This window comes from Pelodiscus sinensis, chromosome 1 (genome assembly GCF_052426305.1).
Source record: "Pelodiscus sinensis isolate ZL-2025 chromosome 1, ASM5242630v1, whole genome shotgun sequence".
NCBI lineage: Eukaryota > Metazoa > Chordata > Testudines > Trionychidae > Pelodiscus > Pelodiscus sinensis.
In genome coordinates this window covers 94,144,566-94,161,951 of record NC_143052.1, presented here as the reverse complement: position 1 = coordinate 94,161,951, position 17,386 = coordinate 94,144,566, and the positions used below count along the sequence as shown (strand labels likewise).

At 50.4% G+C, this 17,386-nt stretch overlaps 1 protein-coding gene across 1 annotated transcript in view; it reads left to right on the top strand.

The window, feature by feature from the left end:
- MICALL1 (MICAL like 1) overlaps positions 1 to 17,386 on the top strand; it is a 29,645-nt gene that overhangs the window by 5,947 nt on the left and 6,312 nt on the right. Inside the window, exons 2-11 of the mRNA XM_025182550.3 lie at positions 2,842 to 2,890; positions 5,585 to 5,726; positions 6,855 to 6,958; positions 7,167 to 7,303; positions 8,901 to 9,484; positions 10,285 to 10,348; positions 10,958 to 11,328; positions 12,474 to 12,949; positions 15,635 to 15,769; positions 16,568 to 16,694. Coding sequence (XP_025038335.3) covers positions 2,842 to 2,890; positions 5,585 to 5,726; positions 6,855 to 6,958; positions 7,167 to 7,303; positions 8,901 to 9,484; positions 10,285 to 10,348; positions 10,958 to 11,328; positions 12,474 to 12,949; positions 15,635 to 15,769; positions 16,568 to 16,694 — 2,189 coding nt within the window. The remainder of the gene's footprint in view (positions 1 to 2,841; positions 2,891 to 5,584; positions 5,727 to 6,854; positions 6,959 to 7,166; positions 7,304 to 8,900; positions 9,485 to 10,284; positions 10,349 to 10,957; positions 11,329 to 12,473; positions 12,950 to 15,634; positions 15,770 to 16,567; positions 16,695 to 17,386) is intronic.

Here is a 17,386-nt window from a genome sequence, read left to right as displayed (position 1 = left end):
GGAGTGCCGGACTATTGGATGTTAGACTATTGGAGTTTTACTGTATTAGTAGGCTCCCCTTGCAGCTATACATGTGGGAGAATGAACATCTCTTCCCCTACCTTGTACTGCTGTCTTGCACAGAGCCTGTGACAGGAGACTTTCAAAGTATAGACACCAAAAGAATAAGATAATGTCTGGCCATGGTATTCTCAGTGGAGAGAGAGAAGCAGACGTGCTGAAAATGAGAGGGAAAGGAGGGACACACCATAGCAACATGATAGCTGACATATTTAGGCTGCCTGGAATCATCAGTTCAAATCCCAGCAGGCTCAACTCCACTATTCTTCTATGAGCGAGGTAGATTTCCATTCTGTTTGCTGTGTGGATTTGTCAGGGAGGGACTTAAAAGCTGAAGTCTTCCTGCTATGAGTGGCCATTAAGGAGCCCACAACATATTTTGGAAAAAATATTGACAGTTGCTCTAGTGTTTGCTGTATTAAATGCCCCCTGCCTTCCAGTATTTTGTGGGCTTGTTGGCTGCTGCCCTAAGCCACAGAGGCTCCTGCTGCTGCTGTATCTACATAATTGGCAAAGCACTTTGGGCTGAAAGATGCTAGATGCTTGGAAATTATGACTCTTAAGTGTGTTCTGCTTTGTTGGGACTTGCTGAATCAGGGCAACCATTCTACTGGGAAGTCTTCCAGGAAACTGAGGACTGGTAATACAGATGCTTCATTAGGACTTTGTTCCCAAGAATCAGATATCACGGGACTCATTAGGCTGATGCCAAAGTGGTGATACATTTTTAGCCAGGTGCCAGATGCTTGTGAAATTCGAAATTCTGGTATTTCAAATCCAGGAATTGCCAAATAAAGATCAAAGGGTGTGTTTTCCTGGGGGCTTACTGAACCACAGTACCCAAAAGCTCTGCAAGGTCTCATCCCAATCTGTGTTAGTTATTCCCTCCCTGAGTGCTGTTGTGTGCCCCAAGGAGCAGAAGTTGGGCTCCTCAGGGCCCGGTGCCATATTGTGGAGCAGCAAAAGAAGGCATGTGCTGAAACCTACCCACCAGTTGTGTGCTACATTCTCACCATGTAGATCTGAGCGACGAGACCAGGTGGAGCATAGTGTTGGTAGAATTTATTCTCTCTAATCGAAGTTGAGACTCTTCTACGCCTGCCTTACTAGCACAGAAACCAGCACTCCCACTCATTTGGTCACACTCATCATAATCTTTTTTCCACATGCACATCGCAATGCCCTAAGCAGAATGGGCCTGTCTAAATGAAATGGTTTTAGGTTGGCAGAAGAGATTAGGGCTTGGGGTGAAGATATATTTTGTCTGGTTTTGGGTGCTCCTCATTGGCCAGTTCGATGGTTGTTACAAACTCCACCAAAACCAGAGTTCAATTTCCAAGCCAATCATGAACTCAAGGAAAGCTAGGAAATTCAAAGTTAAGGTTATGGTGGAAAGAAAAAAAAAAGCCAAATATAGAAACAGAGTTAAGATGCATCAAATAACCTTAACTCAGACCTTGTATTCACACATACGCCCATTACATGGTGCAAAGCTCAGCATACAGATGTGTCCACATCCCCCTTCTCCCTACCCCATACCCCTGTTACTGCTACCTGCTTGACCAGAGTCTAGCCTCTATCTCCATTAGTCTTTGGTGAGAACACATGTTTTGCCTCGGAACAGAGGAAGTGTATCCTTGCAGTGTGAGAGACTGACCAAGATTTGTTTCCGTTTCTGTCCGACTTCCTGGGCAACCTTGTGAAAAGTCACTGAAGGACTTTCTTCCTTTTTTCATCACACTAAGGAGTCTCTTGTTCTGGAAGTAGTCTTACTGCCTGGCTTTACACTAAGCTTTGTAGCAAAATTAAACTGGAGGTAGGCAGGATGAGGACATTTTGTTTAGTGTAAACACAACCATTAAGAAGACTCCTGGGTTAAAGTACTAAATGTAAATAAGATTGGCCTTTAATTCCTGGGCTTGTGTACTCCTCTGTAAAATGGGGATGATACTTATCTACCTCACAGGTAGACTGTGCTGCTGAGTTCATGGTTTAGTATAAAATGCTGAGGTCAACAGCTGGACATCTGTAACAAGCACAAAGTGATGCTGCCATTACACTTCATCTGCACATCACAGACGTAGCCAGCTCCTATCCTGTATTTCCCTCACATCAGGTACTGCAAATCTTATAACCATTTTAAGCCTTTACTCTCCATGCTAGTTGGGCCTCCTCTGGCACAGGATATTTTAAACCCTTGCAAATAGGCTAAATATATGTTCCTCTGGATACGATTTCAGTTGTCTGCAGCAGTGTGACAATGATGCCTAACTTCTAGCCTGAGTCAGCAAGGCATCCAGCCTTTAACATTTCATTTAGCTGTGATACTATAATATTTGATTGAACATCGGCCTTCAGTAGGGGCTTATTGTGTTAGGGAGATGAGGGCAGAGTTGGAGTTGGGGCAGTTTTTCTGTATTTCTCTACATTTGGGATGTTTTTGATGTGTAATCTTAAATCTTCTACTCTGAGATTGGGGCCTTGAATACTGGTTGGCACCTTTAGGTGCTATTGGAGTACAGATAATTATGTTAAAGTCTGAATTTCCTGGCTTACCTGGCCTTTTGTGGGTTTTTTTCAAATGATAAAATTCTCTTACGGTCTCTTTCCCTGTTTGCAGTTTTGAATCTGCTTGAACGCAGGTTTTGGTCATCTGGGAGTTCTGCTTTTTATTATTGAAATGCTCTTGTAAGATTGGCTGCCCTGGGAACCTGTTTGTGGTGTCTTGCAGAGCCATTCCTCCCCTTTCTCATATCACTTCTCTGTGCTTTCTTGTTCCAGAGATTTTGATTTGCTCTCCAAGGACAATGTCTACGAGAACAACCAGCTGGTGAGTTCCCGGGAAAGAGGGAATCTTGGACATGGGAAATAACATGGTAAAGTTTGCAGTGTTGGCATAATGTGCACTCAAAGGCTGGGGGACATGGTGGCAGTCATCTGTACAAAGCTAGAAAAATCTATTCACCTTGGATAAGGAAGAAGCAGTGTGAGTGGGGGGGGGGACTGATGTGTCTGCTTCCACACCTTATAATCTTGCATTAAAGAAAATATAAACTTCTAGATCATGTTGTTGTCAAGGTAACTTCCCAAGTGGGAAATGACTGAACCAATGTGCTCTGTTGTGCCTGCTGTTCTGAACTTTGTCAGACAGCTGAAGAATGAAGCTAACAAGAGTCCGGTTAGTTTCACAGCTGCTGTTGTCAGTGCAGCTGTCTAGATTCATGTCGGTTTCACAGTGCTCCTTGGAAAAGCTATCATCAGCAAGCACAGGAGTTATTGAGAGCAAAGGAGGGCCCCAAAATCAGAGGCTGTGAGTAGGTGTTGGTTGATTTAGAGACCTTTCTCCACAGCAGTCAGGAGGCTCTGGAGGAGAATGAAGAGAGAGAAAGCTCCCGTGTCTCAACAGCTAAAGGAATGGCAGAGCAGGAGCATCATGTCTATCAGACACTAGCCACAGGCTAGAGGCCATGAACATGGTCTAGGGACTGCACCCTGGTTGCAGTCCCAAGCACCCTCATCCTTCCCAGCAGCTGCTTGCAGGAGGACTGGGCTTCTCCCTAGGGTGGTGTTGCTGGTGGACTCTGATAGATGTTTTCAAGTTTTGTCTGATGGGATGCAGAGCAAATGAGCTTAGAACAAATCACAGCTGAAGCGGCCCACAGCAAAGTATCATGCTCAAGCAAGGAGTGGTTCCTGGGGACTGGCGGTCCAAAGGGCAGTATGATCCTAAGGACTGGGAATTCCTAAGGCCAGCACAGTTTCTGGTGAAGTGATGGTCCCAGAAGTGGTGTGGCTCTCTGTGAAGCCACGGCCTGGAGTGCAACTCTGAGAGAAGCCATGATCCCAGAAGTGCCGTCTGTCAAACAAGACTGGATATGATGTCCTGTGGATAATGCTGCTTCAGGGAAGCAGTATTCACTCACTGCCCTTCTGCCCAGCTCCATTACTTCTAGCAAGCCCCACTGTTTGGTGCTCACTGGAGTTGGAGAAATATGCTTATTGATTTCCCAAAACAAGAGCTAGATAAATTCATGGAGGCTAGGTCCATCAATGGCTATTAGCTGGGATGGGCAGGAATGGTGTCTCTAGCCTCTGTTTGTCAGAAGCTGGGAATGGGCCACAGGGAATGGATCACTTGATGGTTATCTGTTCTGTTCATTCCTTTGGGGTACCTGCCATTGGCTACTGTTGGAAGACGGGATACTGAACCCTTGGTTCAGTATGGCCATTTATGTTCTTTTGGCCTGGGGATTAGTAGTGGAATTTGCTTGGATCTCTTTGTGGCTATGCGTGTAAGCAGTAATCCAGTGAAAGTGGAGTCATGAGGTCGCCTGGGAATATCCAACCAGCGGGAGAGCTGGAAAAAAAAGGAGTCGTGTAACGTAGGCCTCACCAGGGCTCATGAAAGACGGGTTCAAAAGAAAATAAGTCCCCAGAGGAGCAGCTCCAAGGATCCCCCAAAATAATCACACTCTCCTACCCAAAGGGAAACAAGCTACCTACAATATTTGGGGTTCATTCAGTCCGAGAGCTCCCCACACATGCTGTTCCTGCTCTGTGTTCCACAGTCATTCTGTTTAGACCCGTAGCTCTTCTGCTCTCTGGCTCTGCCTGTAGAGTATTTGTCTCAGGGTTTGTTTTGCCAACAGTGGTTGAGACACTTGAGTGGCAAAGTAGTAGGTGTCAGCAATGCTATGTCAGGGCTAATGTGTAGTCTGGGCTGGCTTGCCAGAGAAGCAACAGCAAGTGCAGACATTAAGCTGCAGTGAAAGCAACACACCCCTCTGCTGGGCAAACTTCAGTGGTACTGCAGAGCCCACCCGGGTCCTGTGCATTGTGCCTCATTATTCCTGGCTGGCAGATGTCCTGTTTGACCATGAGAAGCCTATATGGATTTATCTGTCCATCTAGGTACTTTAACTGCCTCCCCCCAGGAGTTTCTGAGCACCCTACAAACATTAATGGATATATCCCTACTGCTGTGAGGCAAGTTCCCATTTCACAGAGAGATTGTGGGGCTTGCCACAGGTCATACAGTCATTTGCAGACAGGGCCGGGAATTGAGCCAGTGTCTTAATCACAAGATCATTTTTCTCTGGAGATGAGATGGGGAATCTCACGACGGTTCCTAGTGGGGCAAATGCCCATCTGACTGAAACCACCCTCCCATGTAGTACTACTGGGCTGCGTTATTGCTGGAACGGTCTCTGGAGACTGACCTGGCTTTCTCCCCACTCAGGCCATAACTATGAGGAGACTCCCTGGGAAGAGGAGGGAACATGGAAGAACAAGTGCACTAGGTGGTGTAGCAGAGGGGAGAGGAGAGGAAGGGGTGATAGCTTGAGGGTCACTGAGAACAAGGGCACCTCCATTACTAAGCATCCTTGCTTTTGGGTTCTTCGATGTGCAAGCTTTTCACCAGCCTCAGGCTCCCAGGTTCTACCAAACCAGTGTGTCCAAGGGCCTCCATTTTCCACTGGGCCTCGGTCTGAACTCCTTTCCTCCCTCTCTGGAACTCCCACAGGCCTTTGAATTGGCAGAGCGGGAGCTGGGGATCCCCGCCCTGCTGGATCCCAACGATATGGTCTCCATGAAGGTCCCAGATTGCCTCAGCATCATGACCTACGTGTCTCAGTATTACAACCATTTCACCAATCCCAACCAAGGTGAGAGCTACCACCTATCCTTCCAGCTTCCACCCTGCCCTCTGTAGCCATGCTGGTGCAATCTCATCTGTCCCTCTCCACCCGGGTAGTGAGCTCATCACAGCTTCCTGTTTCCAATCCAGTACTTCCTCGTCTCCCTCTGTAATGCGCCACTGCAGGAAGTGATGCGGGAGGAGGCAGGGGGTGTGATATGGCCTCACTGAGTTAGCAGAAAGTGTTCTAGAGTTAATTACTAAACTCATAGCCCAGTGACAGCTGGGAAGGCAGGCTGGTCTCAAGGCCAGAAAGATAGCGGGAAGAGAGCACCCAGATTTTCCTTGTTTTCCTCTTCTTTTGGGGACAGGTGTCTCAGCGGTAGGTGCTGTTATACTTCATAGTGTCCTGGATCGTACCTGACTCTCACTGATCTCACTTGAAGACTGGATCTAGGGCTTTGGGAACTCGAGTGATGAGAAGCTCAGTGTCAGCTGCCCACAAGAGCATCTTTCCTGAAGGGAGCTGGGTTTCCCATTACTCTTTCCTAGCTCTACTCCCTTTATCTAACCCCCCATCTTACAGTCCACTGCAGCTTACAGAAAACCTCCTCCAGTGTAACTCACACACACCAGCCCCTCTCAAGAGAGACCCTGTGTCCATGCTGAAGACTTTGCTCAGGTGTTAACGGACAACAGGTGCTCCCCTCCCTCCACACATTAGTGTCAGCCCTGGCTGTGGTAGGGGTTTTGTGGTATCCTGTAGTCTACACTCAGGGGGCTTCCACGATACTTAGTACTTACCCAGTGCTTTGTGATCTGATGATCTAGCTCATCATCAGAACACTCTATAAGGTAGCTAAGTTGTGGTATCTCCATTTTACAGATGGGAAAACTGAGGTATAGAGAGGCGAATGATTTGCCCAGGGCCACAGGAAGGAGTCTTGTCAGCGCTAGGATTAGAATGCAGGGCTTCTTGGTTGTCAGCCTCATGGTTAGCCCATTAGCCTCTCACTTCTTCCTAGAATAGGAAGTGTAAAAAGTGGGGAGATTCCATCCTGGGTCATGAGGTCAGATGATTTTCCTGCACCACGTGCTTTGCATGAATCCTCCACTTCTGTCAGTGGCTGATTCCCCTTTACCTCTGTCTCTCCAGCAAGAGTCCCTCCGCCCATGAGGCACCCAGCTGCTGCCTCATCACCCCCTCTGCCAGCTCACAAGAAGCCTGTGCCTGCAGTGGAGAGCCCCCCAGCACCACAGGTACCTTGTCTTTTGTGGCAAAGTTAACCCCGTCTTTTAGCTTTCTGTGCACTGTGCTCATCACTGCAGCATCTGTGGGAGCATCTGGCACAATGGGAGGAGTTGTGCTGTGTGGACTGTCCCCTGCCCCAAAGAGCATCCTTTGGAAATACATTGTTTTGTTGATTGCTGCCCCTCCAGTCTGCTCTTTCCTTGTGTCCTGTGACAGGATGATGTTGCCGAAGGCCTAGCAGAGCGATCCCAGCGCAATACGCTCAGCAGCACTTGTGCAGCCTGCCACAAGCACGTCCACCTGGTTCAGCGCTACCTTGCTGAGGGCAAGCTGTACCACCGCCAGTGCTTCAGGTAAACCACCCCCAGGCCCAGAGCAACCTTCCACCTCACCCTCCAACACTGCAGGCAAATGGTACCACTGTCAGTGCATCAGGTAAATCACCCCCAGACCCTCCCTGCCTGAATTGACCTGTAGCCACAGCCAAGTATTACCACCAGATGGATATTGTATGAGTGAGTCAGAACACTGACACTGAGGTGTTGAAACAGGCCAACAGGTCAGTCCAAGAGCCTGTCTGCAACTTATCGTATGTCACAGAGCATTTACAGGAAGGCAAAATAAGGTCTAATACATGTCCATGTGCAATACTGTATGATGGTAGGAAGAAGATTTCTACCTGTTGCCATCTTATGCCCTGAAGACTGGAGATTGAGACCTTGGTAACTTTACTCTACAGGTTGTATCTCCAAATATTCTATTTAGCAACTTCTCATTCTTTTGATTGTTTTGAATGATGTGCCTCAGTAATATCCTGCAGCAGTGAGTTCCATGGGTTAACTGAGGTAATTAATTTTTTTTTAAAAGCCCCTTTTCTCCATGTTAAAACATTGAATCCTCCCACAGCCTGTGCTTATTTCTGTAGATTTCAGTGTAAACAATGGTAAATCAAATGCTGCTGCAAGGGCCTTGAGTGCCTTCACACCTAATAAATCTTACAGCCACCAGCTGCATTGAAATAAACAAGAATCAACCACCTCAGGTCTCCTGGGAGTGAGTGCTTGAGTTGAGTTCTCTGTGCGGCTTTCATTGTACCTGGCTCTGCTGTGGAGTAAGAACATACCAGCCTGTGCAGGGTTAACTTCCTTATTCTTGATTTGTATTACAGTGGTGCCGAGAGGGCTCAGACGTGTAGTGAGACAGGCTCCACTATATGCACCGAGGAGCATATAGTCTAAATAGAGATGGCAAAGGGTGAAAGAAAGGCAGGATTATTATGCCCATTTTCTAGACTAAGGACCTAGATAAAGAGAGATTAAGTGACTTGCCCTGGGAGTCTGCGGCAGAATTGGGAACTGAGGGTATGTCTACACTACCCTCCTAATTCGAAATAGGAGGGTAATGTAGGCATACCGCAATTGCAAATGAAGCCCGGGATTTGAATTTCCCGGGCTTCATTTGCATAAGCGGGTCGCCGCCATTTTTAAATCCCCGCTCGTTCGAACCCCGTGCCACGCGCCTACACGGGGCACGAACTAGGTAGGCTTCCTAGTTCGAACTACCGTTACTCCTCATTCCACGAGGAGTGGAATGAGGAGTAACGGTAGTTCGAACTAGGAAGCCTAGTTCGAACTACCTAGTTCGTGCCCCGTGTAGCCGCGTGGCACGGGGTTCGAACGAGCGGGGATTTAAAAATGGCGGCGCCCCACTTATGCAAATGAAGCCCGGGAAATTCAAATCCCGGGCTTCATTTGCAATTGCGGTATGCCTACATTACCCTCCTATTTCGAATTAGGAGGGTAGTGTAGACATACCCTGAGCCCCCCTTTCCTGAGTCGCAGTCTAGTGCACTAATCATATGACCATTCTTCCTCTCTTAGCCTTCTAAATCTCCCCTCCTGTAGAAGGCCCTTTTCCCACCGTCTCAGGGAGTTTGCTTGTCTCTGGCAGGTGTAAGGAATGTTCCAGCACACTGCTCCCTGGATCTTACAAGCCTGGACCAGAGTCAGGCACGTTCGTGTGCACTCAGCACTGGGGCAAACTGGGCCTGAGTGGGAGGACAGGGGGCAGGCCCAGCCCTGACCTGGAGCACCTGAGCAAGAGGATTGAGGCTCGGGCAGCCACTGTGGGCGAGGATGTATCCTCCTCGGAGGCAGAGGAGAGGAAAGAGGACCATGTTCAAACACCCCAGGCAATTGCATCAGAAAGCCACCCACCCGAAGAGGAGGAGAAGGGCCGTGCACCCAATGGAGCAGAGATGGCAGCATCCTCTGTCCGTGCAGAGAACAAAACGCCCTGCTCTGAGCCTTGCTCCCAAACACCACCCAGGCCTCCTCTCCCCAGCAAACCACTCATGCTCAGCCAGGACAAAGCCAGCCCGCTGGACGGACGGCTCAAGGACACTCGTCCCACCCCTGCCCCGAGGAGGAGCACAGACGCAGCAGCGCCATCACCGCCAAGCTCCAACCCCGTTCCTCGGCCTAGATCCAGCATGCAGAGTGAAGCCTCTGAGCCAGGGCTGGGCCTAGTGAATGGTAAGAAGGTGCAAGGACGGTGTGTGGGGTGGTCCCATTTCCCTGTTGCAGTGCAACTTACGCTCTGTCCCCGACAGAGCTCAGAGATGCCCTTTTCCAGCCCCTCTTAAACTGACACCCCATATCTCTGACTGATCCTGGGTCTTGATCACTGAGCCTCAATCTGCCAGGTGTCCCCAGAAGGGAAGAGTAGCACAGATGGGTCTGGTGCCCTAGTGCTATGCTGTATCTGTGCCTGGCAGAGTGTCTCAGTGGGAGTCGCTCACCCTCCGTGGGGAGCACAGCAGCCACTCCCCGCAGCGTTGCTCCAGTGGCATAGCCAGAAGGCCCTGCTTGGGTGGACTCTGACTTCGGGTGGCTGGGCAAGAATGGGCATGGGGAGGAGCAGGACAGGAGGGATGGGGTGGGGAAGCCCTGACCTCACTCCCAGGCTGGAGCACCAGGGCAGAGCAGGGTAAGCCCCGGTGCGGGGGGCCTGGATGTGAAGTGGGTGGGCCACAGCCCACTCAGGCCCACCTGTGGCTACGCCCCTGCGCTGTTTCCCAGCATGCAGGAAGTGGGGCGTGCGGGTGGCTGCGGGGAGGGGTCTTCTGATTGTCAAGATCGCCCAGATTGGCGTCTGGCCTGTGTGCTGGAGCTCACACCCCTGCGCCATGGGGGGAAATGCTGTTGCTGTGGGATCTGCAGAGAGCAGGAGCAGCCAGCAGACAACAGGAATATCCAGAGAGCTTTTCATCTGCTTCCTAATGGCCTTTTGCTTTTATGACCATGTGTCCTGGTTTTTTCCAATGCCTGTCTAGGGCGGGTACCTGATCCTGGCCCCCCGGTTCCCAAACCGAGAGGAAGACCCACGTCCTCAGATCGGTAGGTCCTTTGGCTTGCCCTGAAACCATATAGGGGTTTATGGGTGCGGTTAACTCAGGAATTCTCCTTCCAGTTCCACCCCAGTCTGGCTATCAGCTGGCAGTGGGGAGGGAGGGCCTTGTGGCTAAGGCTTGGGGAGAGGCCTCACGAGATCCCAGTTCTGTTCCAGATTAGTACTTCCCAGGCACTTTCCTAAGCTCACCCACCAATTCTATTTGGTTGATTTTGAGGAGAGGGAGAGGGGGAAGAATCCTAGACCAGTGTCCTTTGCTTCTTCCTTGCCCTGCTGAGAGGGCACCAGCCACCCTCAGCTGTTCTCTTTGCCCTGGCACCATGACCCTAATTCCAGCCCAGTGTGGAGAGGAGATCTTGCTTGGAGAACATCCCAGCCCATCCACCCACCATTGGTGGCTTTTGTCCCATGTGGCTGAGCCTAGCTTCCTACCCCAGGTGTTGCGATTGCAGCATTGCCCTATTTTGACAGAGGCTCAGTTGGGGAAAACCTGAGTGGTGCTGAGACTCCTGGTGGGTTGCAATGTCTGGAGTGGGAGGCTGGCCCCACCCTATAGGACAGGAGCTGCTGCTGACCCCACTCTTCTCTTCAATTAGATCCGGAGCTGCTGTGAGACCAAAGGACCCTCCGTGGATTGCGTTGGTCCAAGCAGAGCCCAAGAGGAAGCCGGCTCCTCCCGCCCCCGGCAGTGGCCTGGGCACCCCGACCAAGGCTTCGGAGGAAGAGGAGGAGGGAAAAGAGAGGGAAGGGGATAGTGGATCCGTCAGCAGTGAGTCCAAACTCTACAACCCCTTTGAAGAGGAGGAGGAGGAAGAGGATGAAGGTGCAGCCTCAAAGAACACACCAAAGCAGGACCAGAGTGAGAGCACAACAAAACCCATTCATCCCTGGTATGGCATCACCCCCACCAGCAGTCCGAAGACAAAGAAGCGGCCAGCTCCACGAGCCCCCAGTGCCTCCCCGCTTGGTGAGTCCCTCCCACACCCTTCTGTGCCCAACCATCCTACACAAAACTCCCACCTCTGTCCTCCTTGGACAACAGGGAGAGGCAGCCCCGTAGCTTTCACTTCTCCACAGGCAGGTCAAGTCCTAATGTCAAAGTCACTGGGCTCTGTGCCACCAGATCCTGCTTCCCACCCAGCCTTACAGGGTGGAGGTCCAAGGTGTCTGGTGTGAAGAGTCTTGTATATCGAGTTACGACAAGCAGGACCTGTGGGTCAGTCCTGCTCACTACCTCCCAATGATTGCCTTGCTTAAACCTATATTTATGCTAGGCTTGACTTGGTCGCCCATGACTATGACTAAACACTCAGGCTGTGTCTAGACTGGCAAGTTTTTCTGCAAAAGCAGCTGCTTTTGTGGAAAAACTTGCCAACTGTCTACACTGGCTGCTTGAATTTCCGCAAGAACATTGACTTCCTACTGTCTGAAATCAGTGCTTCTTGCAGAAATACTATGCTGCTCCCATTTGGGCAAAGCCCTTTTGCGCAAAGCTTTTGCGCAAAAGGGCCAGTGTAGACAGCTCAGATTTGTTTTGCGCCAATGGCGATCGGGGCTTTTTTGTGCAAAAGCGCGTCTAGATTGGCACGGACGCTTTTGCACAAAAGTGCTTTTGTGGAAAAGCGTCCGTGCCAATCTAGACACTCTTTTCTGCAAATGCTTTTAATGGAAAACTTTTCCGTTAAAAGCATTTGCGGAAAATCATGCCAGTCTAGACGAAGCCTCATTGTATAGAACTACGTTATTTTTTTATTCTTTAACCTCAACTACGCTACTGATCGACTTACCCGTCTCTATTTCCGCTACGTGTGTAACTTGTTAACTTCTTTGTGGCTAAGGGTTTTAGGACTGCCAGGCTGGGTCTTGCACATCTGCTGGAAAGTTCTGATCTAGTTTATCGTGTTTGCTCACTGTGGTCACTCTCTGCCTGTCTCCCGTAAGCCCAGGAAGCCATGTTCTCATATGCTTGCTTCAGGCCTTGCCTGCGTGCATGCATTGCACCAGCCTTTGTCCAGGCCTACGCTTACCTGATCACATGACTGTACTTCAGTCAAGTCAGGGCTCTGCTGGCTTCCCCACAGTTCCTGTCTGACCTCTCTCTTTCCTTTGTAGTTCACCACCCCATCTCCAGGCTTTCGCACTCAGAGCCATCCTCCTCCGCCCCATCGCCTGCCCTCAGCCTCGAGAGCATCAACTCTGAGTGTTCAGCCAAGGCTGCTGGTGACTTGGATGAGGCTTCAGTGCCCAAGAGCTCCTCCGAACCTATGGTCCATGTGCCAGCTGCGTCCAAGATCTCCTGCACAGACACTCCGCTTGCCAGCGTCTCCTCCAGTGAGAGCCCTGCGGCCCCAGCCAGCCTGTCCACCAACTCCTCCTCTTCCTCCAGCGAGTTGGTCAGCTCCAGTGGGGAGGCACAGTGGGGGACTCAACAGGCCAGCAAGAGCTTCTCTTCCAGCAATTTAAAGACCAGCCCCAGCCGACTGCCCCCCAAGCCGCCTGCTGGTGCTAGTCCCACACCCATCCTGTTGGCCTCAGACATGGGTGAAGGAAGCCCCAAGGATTCCCCATCACCCAAGCCACATCTGAAGGTAGGCTGGTGCACTTCTTCTGATCCCACTTTTTCTCCTCCCTCTTGTCATAACAATCCTCCTCCCCCTTCCCCAGGAGGCCTGGATGAGATGCCTTTCAGTGCCCTGTGGGAGGGAAGACCCACCCCAGCCAATAGGCCTTTGGCCTAGAGCTGCTTGTGTCTCAAGGTGGAATAAAAACAACTTCACCCTGGAGCTGAGGGTCACGCTACCAGTTTCCAACACTGCTAGCATATGGTGGCGTCCATCCACCGTGCAGTAGTTTTCGCTCCATCATGTGGTGAGATTCTGTACTGCGGCTTTCAGTAGTAACATGCTCTCAACACATTTGTGCCTCATTTTGGGCCAAAATATCACCACCTGTCAGAGCCGGAGCTAAGATTTGAGATGGTAGTCATAAGAACAGAAGAACGGCCATACTGTGTCAGACTGAAGGTCCATCTAGCCCAGTATCCTGTCTGCTGACAGTGGCCAATACCAGATACCCCAGAGGGAGGGATCACAACCGGTAATCCTCATGTGATCCCTCCTCTGTCACCCGTTTCCAGACAAACTTGATAATTTTCCAGCCTCTTCTCCTGACCAGAACAGAGAATCTCTATTAATAGACCCTCCTCTAAGAGATGTCTCTGTGTGATCCATGTGCTTCTCTGCACCCGTTGGCTTTTCCCCAGCCCTTAGTTTACAAATTGCTCTATAACCTCTTTAGTATTCAGTGTCAGCAGTCTGGTTCCATTTTGGTTTAAGTGGAACCCATCCTTCCTGTACAGACTCCCCCTTTCCCAAAAGTTTCCGCGGTTCTTAATAAATCTAATCCCCTCCTCTCTACACCATCGTCTCATCCATGCATTGAGACTCTGAAGCTCCACCTGCGTACTTGTCCCTGCGCATAGAACTGGAAGCATTTCAGAGAACGCTACCATAGAAGTCCTGGATTTCCTTTCCTAGCAGCCTAAATTTGACCTCCAGAACCTTTCTCCTACCCTTCCCTATGTCATTGTACCTACATGACCACCGGCTCCTCCCTAGAACTACGCATAAGTCTATCTAGATGTCTCAAGAGATCCACAACCTTCGCACCAGGCAGGCAAGTCACCATATGGTTCTCCCGGTCATCACAAACCTAACTATCTATGTTTCTAATGATCGAATCCCCCATTACTAACACCTGCCTTTTCCTAATGACTGGAGTTCCCTCCCTCAGAGAGGTATCCTCAGTGCGAAAGGATACCGCAACATCATCTGGAAGGAGGGTCCCAACGATGGGATCATTTCCTTCTGCTTCAGTTGAGTGTTCTCCTTCCCTGAGCCTTTCATCCTCCTTGACAGCACAGGGGCTGTCTGACTGGAGGTGGGACAGTTTTACAGTGTCCCAGAAAGCCGCATCTACGTACCTCTCTGCCTCCCTTAGCTCCTCCAATTCAGCCACCCTGGCTTCCAAAGACTGTATATAGTCTCTGAGGGCCAGGAGCTCCTTGCACCGAATGTACACATATGCCACCTGTCCATAGGGCAGGTATCATACATGCTACTTTGGGTACAATAAACAGGATAGCCCCCACTCTGCTGCTGGGCTTCTGCCTGCATTCTCTCCTACAGAGAATTAGATTCTTGTCAGGGTTTTTATTTAAATCAGGTAGATTTTAGTTTAGTTTAGTTGAAAAGTTTTAAAGAATGTCACGTGTACCTAACCCCCTTCCAAATCTCTCACAAAATGCCCTGTTAGCTGCCCCTGTTCGCAAAGCTCCCTGGTTGCTTTCTAGCAGGCTTTAGAAAGCCCTGGCCTTCCTGATAGTCTTGCCTCCTGGCTAAGGCTTGACCAATGAACAGAGGTTTCTAGATTTTGAATCCTCGTAAAGAAGTGTACAGCTTCCAACTGCCAGCCTCAGCACACTGTCCTTCAAACAAACAGCTCAGCACATGAATCAACAAACAGACAAACACAAGATGCTCTTAAGAACACAATCATGCTCTTATTCAGCCTGTCTCCTGGTACAAATGAGGACAAATGAAAATGCTGTTCAAAGCAAAATAGCATTTCATGCTGTTTATGGGTAAGCTATGGAACTCACTGCCCCCATGACATTACTGATGCAAATAACTTAGGGGAGAAAAGGGTTAGATAGTGATACAGGTAAGAACAGTATCTGCAGTTACATTGGCTGGGATAAAATGACCATGCTGTAAATCCTTCTGCCTCGAGGCATGCTAACCACTGGCTTTTCAGGAAGACATTTCCCGTGGTGTAGTGAGGTGCCTTCTGTGGGTTTATACCTCCCAAGGCTGTCTACTGTCATAGTCGCGATACCAGAATATCCAAAGAGCTAGCTACACACACACATTTTGTAGCTACAGGTCCCCACGAATGTAACTCCAGCAGTAGAAGCAATAGTAGAAAGTGTGATGTAGAAGGGCTCGGGTTCTTTTAGCCCTCTCGTATCAAACCAAGCTCTGGAGCCGCTCTGGTGGGGAATTACAGCCGAAGAGATTGTTCATGTAGATAAGAGTTGGATAGACCAGGCTGTCCTGCGGCAGAAGCAGTAATAGAAGCTTAGCCAGACCATTGCTGTGCTCCATTTTGGCAGTTCCTACACAAAGGTGTTTGCTCAGTGGTCGCACCCTGCCTGGGACATGTTTTCTTGCTCTCTCCTGGGCACCAAATTATCTCCTTGGTTTTTTTCCTAGTCTTCATGCAAAGAGAATCCCTTTAACCGGAAGTCATCGCCTGTCACCTCCCCCTCTGCACAGAAAACTCCCAAAGGATCCAAGCCAGCACGCCCCCCTGCACCAGGACACGGCTTCCCGCTGATCAAGCGCAAGGTGAAGGAGGCAGAGTAGCAGAGGTGCCAATATCACCTCCGCCCTGTCTGCCGGGTCTGCAGCTCTACTTGCTGAGCCCCCATTTGCCTCTCTAGCATCTAGCCTGGGGCTCCCTTCCCTTAGTGGGTCGCTGTGGAGGGATTTGGGGGATGGGTCGAGAGCCCCATTGTGTGCACACTCCCTAGAGTGCTCTTCAGAGGAGTGTACATTGACTTATGTCACTAGCGGCTCCCTTTGGGACCTGCAGATTGGCCAGACTGCCTAGCACCAGCCACCCAAAGTTTCACTTTGGCTCCCGCACTCTTCTCCCCACTGCTTAGGAAATGAAATGGTCCCTCCAGATTCTGCCCCAGGCATGTCCTGATTCACCTTATGGCACAGCAGTTGCCAGACCTCAAACGGGAGTTGTCTGGGCAAAAAGGGTGTGCTGATAGAGGGGGGCACAGGGTATCAGCACCATTCCCCTAAGATAACTGGGGCCCAGTTTGAGCTGTCAGTGGAGGGAGATTTTAATGCATGTGCAGCAAGGGCATCTTCCTTCAGCAGTGCCATTAGTCTGCGTGATGGAGCAGGGTCGTTTCCCCCAGGACTTGTATGGTTGCATCTGGTGGGAAAGAGTTGGTCATTCTCATTGCTCTCCTTCCTCCACAGCAGCATGCTGGTCATCCCTGCTCCTTCCACTGCCTGTCAGGGAGTGCTTTGGGTCCCCAGGGCGGTGCTAGAGCAGATGGACCCAGGGTTGCCTAGGGAAAGCAGCTGCTCATGACAATGGGTGTTCCTGCTTGTGTGGTTTGGTAGGTCCAGGCGGATCAGTACGTCCCAGTGGAGGATATTTACGGAGAGATGGACACTATTGAGCAGCAGCTGGATGAACTAGAGCATCGAGGAGTAGAACTGGAGGAGAAACTCCGCAGTGTTGAGAATGGTAATGTGGTTTATACTGAGGAGGCTGGGTGTGGATGGGGAGAGGGTGTAACATAGCAAGGTTTACTGGAGCACCACTGAGAGGGTCAAATTAGCGTGAATTACTTAAAGGCAGGGCTCTTTACAGCCCAAGTCTGGGGGTCCTTCACTATAAGACACCAGCCAGTCACAAAGAGCACTTCTGTTTGCCTCACTGGCCAGCAAGAAGTCACACAAGCAGTCCCCTTAGACACTCCAGCTTCTCCTGTGCCACCACCAGCACCACTTATGCAGATGAGAGGTTATGGAAACCAGTCCACCAAATCTGTACAAGTTCTTCTAATCCAGGGCTGGGCAAAATACAGCCCAGGGGCTGGATCTGGCCCGCCAGGCCACCGGATCCTCCGGCCTGTAGACCACCCTGCTGGGACCCTCAGGCATGCAGCTGCCATGATTTAAAGTGCAGCCAATAGGAACTGATCCCAGCCAATCTCTCAGTCCCTATTGGCTGGAAACAACCAGCCAATAGGAGCGGAGAGATTGGGCTGGGAGTGCAACCCAAGTCTTTTCCTTCTCCTGGAGCTGAGAGCCACCTGGAGGGAACAGCTTGCAGTTTAAAGCCATCTGGGGCTGCAGCAGGCAAGGAGCCCCAGCCTGCCTGGGAGCACTGCACGGCTGCTGGCCAAGAGACACTTAGGTAACCACCTCCTAGCC